This window comes from Hakea prostrata, chromosome 10 (genome assembly GCF_041222555.1).
Source record: "Hakea prostrata isolate BN-2017 chromosome 10, UWA_Hpros_2, whole genome shotgun sequence".
In the NCBI taxonomy this organism is placed as follows: domain Eukaryota; kingdom Viridiplantae; phylum Streptophyta; class Magnoliopsida; order Proteales; family Proteaceae; genus Hakea; species Hakea prostrata.
In genome coordinates, this window is record NC_142609.1 from 40,719,765 (window position 1) to 40,725,723 (window position 5,959).

Consider the following 5,959-nt stretch of genomic DNA (forward strand, 5'->3'; position numbering starts at 1 on the left):
TTCTGATGATCCAGGATATGCACAAACATATTACATACCAAAGGGCTACTTCAGATATGGATAAAGGAAAAAAAAAGGTCTACCCACCAGCATAAACACAGAGAATTAGCATATAGAGAGGAACACAATAATACTTCAATGGCACTTTTTTATGTAAAGAAATATGTGGACTGTTTTCAATTTTCCATAAAGACTAGATCAGCATCAGCATCAGAATGATTGCCAAACTGATGCAGCGTGGTAGCGTCATTAGTTCATGATGCCAATTTAGACAAAAACATATTATAACCCACTGATATTCTGCCTCACAATTGTGGTGAATCAAATGAGACTGTTTCTTTCTTGGGGGTAAGAAGGAAACTTCATTCATAAAAACTGCAAAGGTTTACAGAAACACACCCAAAAAAAAATACAGAAATCACACCAAAAAGAAAATTACAAAAAGAAAACTACATGCAAACACAAAGTTCGAACTGAAATCTGAAATCAATATGAAAGATTGACCAAAGATTGCTCAATAAAACCTTAGAAAAGAAGCTGTAAAAATAGTAGCAACAGATAAGCTCAGGAGATACAAAAGACGTATCCACCATGACATGCCGCAAGGGTGGAAAGATAACACGTTACAAGGGCGGAGAGACACACGTGCAGGGAGGTTCCATCACCAAATGGGCAAGTGTGTCGGCAGCAGATCGGTGGCTGGATGGTGTGGCAACAGAGAAGCGCGGCAGCAAAACTTCTAAGATCCATATGCAATCTTTGTCCCTACAATTATACAATTATTCACCAATCCATTGTTGACACAATTTAAAACAACTTCATAAAACAATATATGTACCTGAATAAATAACATCTCTCACCTTTATACAGGAGATTAAAAAACACTAGTAGGGTTGTCTCCAAGAAACATAACCGTTCTTTAAAGGCTTGTTTGTTAGCTACCAAACTAGCCTATCAAGAGTAGAACCACAAACACCTATTGGCCATTTAAGAGTCCATTAGCAAAAAAAACAATGAAAATTTTAAATTCCAAATAAAACTATAAAAATTACAGCGATGACAATGGCAACCCTAGAATCTTGGATGGCTGCCATCAGTTCTGAAGAGACGTCCTTTCCTCTGTTTAGCTCTTCGTCGTCACTGAAAGTCTGAATATCTTCTCTGACCAGTGCATTAAAGAGATGATTGGTGAACCTAGTACGAGTGCCCTCATTAAAGAAATGATCGGAGAAACCAGTAAGATGGGCTGAGAGAATGAGGTTCTATTTTTGTACTCTAATAGTAGAATAGTAGAGTTGGGCTGCAAGTTGGAGCCAGTCCAAAACCCAGTTAAATGTAGTAACAGTGAAGAGCTTTTCAAATTTGAAATCCAGAAATATCTGATTGGTAAGATATTTGTGATTCTCCTCCACCATGAAAAGTGATTCTAGTAGCTGGGGATTAATGATTCTGAAGGTTAAAGATAATGCGTGGATCCAAATTAGCATCAGCAGGAGTGATTGAACCACTACCTGGGTCATCTCCCTTTCAATAATATCTATAATATAATGTAGAAACAGTCATTCAGAGTGTGCTAGAATTGAAGCATGGTATTTTGATTCCAATGTGGAAAATGCCCTAAATCAAGGCGTGAAGAAATGTGAGAAGAAAAAAAAACAGAGTTGCATCATTCAGGCTAACAAATGTATGACAAGTGGATAGGATTTAGTGGAAGTCCACATAAGCTGTGAAGCATTTCCGACTAACCCAAGTATCCAATGCTGCTTGGAATTTATCTTTACAATAAACCCCATAAATGAGAATAACATTAAAGGTCCTATATGTTATATATTTTTTTAATATATCTGATTTATATATGTCGGGTGGATCCTGATTGCATGTCTATTTACAAATATGGATTTTCTTTTCCAACTAAATTTATCTTCTAATAAACAGCAACACTGGGAAGAGGCAGAGAGGTGGATGAAAAGTTAAATCATGGTCAAGTGACTGAAAAACAAAAGAAAATTACATGTTCCAAATGGAATAATGCACTGAATTAATAGATGTCATTTAGTTAATTTCAAAAATAAAATAATTATTCTTTAAGTTTATTATTTGAAAACTAAACAAAATAGATTCACCAAATGATCCAAGACAATATCCAAAATATAAAAAAAACTTACTAAGCGATGCTTTTGAATCTTCCTCCTCCAACAAACACTCATGTTGTGTGAGGTGAGCACAGGAGAAATGGAACCCAAATTTCTTCAGCTTAAGATTTTGGAACATTCCTCTTCCCAAAAAGTCACCTGGTATATCACGTTTAGAAAAAATGAAACCCAATTTGGTCCACAGGATGTCTTACATCTTCATAATCAATTCGGTAGGCTGAAATAGTCACTGTATCCCCATATTCATATTGACATTGAGCAGCGATTGATTTCCAAATAGTATTTGGTATCTTGATCATCCAAGTAATCATTGTTCCCCTTTCATGAAACCAAGTTACTTGGGCATGCTTCCATGTAGAATTCTTTGAATTATTGACAACTTCAACATGGACTGCATGACGGACGTTGGTGCGATGTGAAAAGTTACCCTGGCCTAGTTCAAAGGTAGTGCATATAATGAGCCCTTTTGGTTGTGGCTGCATCTCCATGTTATGAGGTTGAGCAATAACCAGGCAATCATCATTTTGAAAGGCAAACCAATCGGGAATCTCATTCCCAGGAAGAAAGATGTCACAGATCTTATCGCCTCCAAATTCTTTACATATATCCTGTCCATGAAACCAAATCAGACTACCATGTTCTTTATATAATTAAAAACATTAGGAAAGTGGTTTCACAATTTTAAATCTAGTAGCCTAGTCTGAGTAAAAGAGAAAACCTGAAAGATTCTCTTCTTCACAGAAGTTTCCAATTTGATGCAAGCAGATAAGTTTATAATTGTTGCAGATTTCAAACCCCCTAAGCCCTCAATTTCAGTCACCTCTGGAGTATCAAAAAGGTCTAGCTCCCTTAATTGCTTCAAGTTTGACAGGTATGGTAATCTTTCCAAGCAAGAGTAGCAGAAAGATACATGAAGAGAACACAAACTTGACGGAAGCATTGGAAGGCACTTAAATTCGGTGTAGTTTAGAATCAATGACTCCAAAGAGGAAAGCTCCCCAAGACCACTAGCTATACCATCATCTATCCAGTTGCAACTTGACAGATCAAGCTTTTTTAAACGTTTCAATTCCTTGAATCCCTTCGGCAAATTCTCAAGCTGACAACAAGAACAAACATCAAGTACTTGAAGCGATTCCAATTTGTTGATATGGCGTGGAAGATTTCTTAAACTGTTGCAGCCTATTAGTTTCAATTCTACAAGTTTCTTTAGACAATGAATAGATTCATGGATTTCGACCAAGCATGAACACCCCTCGAGATTCAATCTCTCAAGATTTGGGAGTCCAGAGAAATCCGGCGTTTGTGTTAAGAAATGAGAATGGCTAAGATCGAGGACCTTCAACGTTGTGAGATTCTGGAAGATAAGACAAAAAGTAGTTTCCACAAATTGCATATCATAAAACTCACTCAAATAGATATAACACAAATCAGCAAAATTAATTTGGCGTACCTTGGTTCCCTTCCAAGTTAGTTCAAGAACACTACACCGCATCTCAAGAATAACTAGGTTCCCCAGATGGAAATTATCTGGTATAGTTTTGAAAGGGAACCCAAACCATTTGAGGCAAACTAAGTTTTTGAATAAAATCACTTCCTCTTGACAAGATTGTTCCCAATCTATAGTGTTTCCTCTTGCATCAACCGAACCACTGCTAACTTGAAGAAATCTTAGATTTGGCATTTTAGAAACACCTTTGATAATCACTTTGCCAAAATACTCATGCTCTTCTCCATCTGGGGTATGTAACAATTGAAAGCCTTCAACGGTACTTGTTCCCTGGCAAAAGAGATAAATTAATAAATAAATAAATAAAAGGAAAAGGAAATCATGTATTATGATAAGAGATGCAAATGTATGTGCTAGTATAGTACTTACGGTGAGATTTCTCAATGTATCAATGACTTCATCATTTTTCCACACTCTACTACGCTCTCCTGGATTCTTGGGAGACTCATTACAAACAATTTCCCTACCCATGTCTCTAATTAGATCATGCATATGAAGTCTGTTATATTCATCAATTGTGACCAGACACCTCTCTTTGAGATTTTTAACCACAGCTTCTCCACTTGGATAGCAAGCATCTAAAATCATACTCACCCAGTCTTTGTCCTTTCCAACAAAAAAGCATGAGATATCAAGGAATGCACTTTGATCAAACTTATCTAATGCATCATAACTAATTTTAAGTTTTTCCAAGACATCACTAAGGGGTATCTCTTTCAGTTTCTTCAACTGACACTTCCACTCAACTGGACTTCTTTTGTACAGTAGAGAACCCAAAGTCACAAGAGCTAAAGGGAGGCCTCCTGCATAATGTACCACTTCCTTTGAGAGCTCCTCATAGCCTTCTAAGGGACCACCTTGCCTAAAGGCATGGCGGCATAAAAGTTGAAGAGATTCCTTCACATCCATTGTCTCAACTCTATATTTATATTTTTCATCCACATCCAATTCAGTCAGCAAATGTTCATCTCGAGTCGTCAAGATGATTCGACTTCCTGGACAAAACCAATCAAAATTACCGACCAATTTATCCAAATGTATCATCTTCACCACATCATCAAAAACAATGAGAACTCTTTTATAGCGTATACGACCATAGATCATAGTGATTCCTTGGTGTACATCGTGAATCTCTATGCCTTCACGTTTCAAGATGTTAGAGAGAAGCTGTTTTTGCAGATGCAGAGAACCCTGTTGCTGACTAGAAACCTCTCTAACATCAGCAAGAAAGCAACTACCATCAAAGTTTCTAGACATAATATTAAAAACGGCCTTTGCTATGGTTGTCTTCCCAATTCCTCCGGGGCCATATATTCCTATGATGCGAACAACATCTGATCCACCTTCATTCTTTCTTCTTTTTTTATGCGAACCACATACGGCGTTTGAACTGCCTCCATTCAACAAATCACATATGGCATCTACGTGGGAGTGAAGTCCAGTTGGAAATTTTGCAACATCCAAACATCCTCCGGTAGGGTTTGTTATTGCCAACACTGTTTCGACAATGTCCTTTATAAGTTCCGCTTCATGCCTGGTCATGCATGTTGATGAAAAGACCATATATATAAAAATACAAAGACCAAAAGTATGTAAGAAAGAAAGAACAAAAAGAGATTACTACATCAGAAGGCTGCAACTGTAAAACAGGACGAATTAACCAAAAGGATTTGATTAATAAGAAAGACTACTTACCCATCAGCAACCTTTCGTTGATCCCACCCTGACAAATTTGCAGCTTCTGCGAGAGCACCCCTCCACCTCTTCACCTTCTCCTTCTCCTTCTCGAAACGTTTTTCGTGTGTCTTAAATGCCTTAGAATAACTCTTTCTCTGTTTCCTGACATCCGATGGATCGATCTTGTAAAAAACAGGGAATACCCTTTCTGTTTGGCCACCATTTCTACAATCGAGTATCTTCACCAACTCACCAAGGCACCAGGTGGAAGAAGCATAGTTCTGAGAGAAGACGATAATGGCAACCCTAGAATCTTCGATGGCAGCCACCAGTCCTGAAGAGATATCCTCTCCCCTGTTTAGCTCTTCGTTGTCTCTGAAAGTCTGAATACCTTCTCGCACCAGTGCGTTAAAGAGATGATCGGTGAAGCTAGTGCGAGTGTCCTCCCCACAAAAACTCAAGAAGACATCATACTTCCACTTACCAGAGGAAGACGAGGAGGCTCTGCTGGTCGCCATGGAAAATGCAGCAGAAGATCAGAAAAATACGATGACTTTCTGCAACCAAGACAAAAGAGAAGAAGAAAACACAGATTTCAAGCAAGGCAAGACCCACCGTG

At 37.9% G+C, this 5,959-nt stretch overlaps 1 protein-coding gene across 3 annotated transcripts; it reads right to left on the reverse strand.

Annotated features, from left to right (window-relative positions):
* Nucleotides 1-323: 323 nt before the first annotated feature.
* On the reverse strand, nt 324-5,959 carry LOC149002975 (TMV resistance protein N-like). Of its 3 annotated transcripts, none has more exons than XR_016170338.1 (5): nt 5,359-5,959; nt 4,033-5,197; nt 2,872-3,933; nt 2,166-2,761; nt 324-765 (listed from the first exon to the last, which is right to left on the reverse strand). XR_016170338.1 is itself a non-coding variant. In XM_089138010.1 (5 exons), exons 1-5 carry the CDS (start codon nt 5,856-5,858, stop codon nt 2,306-2,308), a joined length of 3,087 nt encoding a protein of 1,028 aa, XP_088994136.1. In that variant the 5' UTR covers nt 5,859-5,959; the 3' UTR covers nt 1,842-2,305. The 3 variants fall into 3 exon arrangements, 2 of the variants coding, with proteins under 2 accessions (XP_088994136.1, XP_088994134.1); XM_089138010.1 differs by lacking the exon at nt 324-765 and having other exon boundaries at nt 1,842-2,761; nt 2,872-3,510; nt 3,607-3,933; XM_089138008.1 differs by lacking the exon at nt 324-765 and having other exon boundaries at nt 1,842-2,761.

Bases quoted from the DNA above. Each gene is read 5' to 3' on its own strand.
- LOC149002975 (XM_089138008.1), bottom strand. From the start codon at position 5,858: ATGGCGACCAGCAGAGCCTCCTCGTCTTCCTCTGGTAAGTGGAAGTAT. The intron at 5,198-5,358 runs GTAAGTAGTCTT...ATGCATGACCAG, and splicing joins CAACGAAAGGTTGCTGATGG to GCATGAAGCGGAACTTATAA. The intron at 3,934-4,032 runs GTAAGTACTATA...CTCTTTTGCCAG, and splicing joins ATACATTGAGAAATCTCACC to GGAACAAGTACCGTTGAAGG.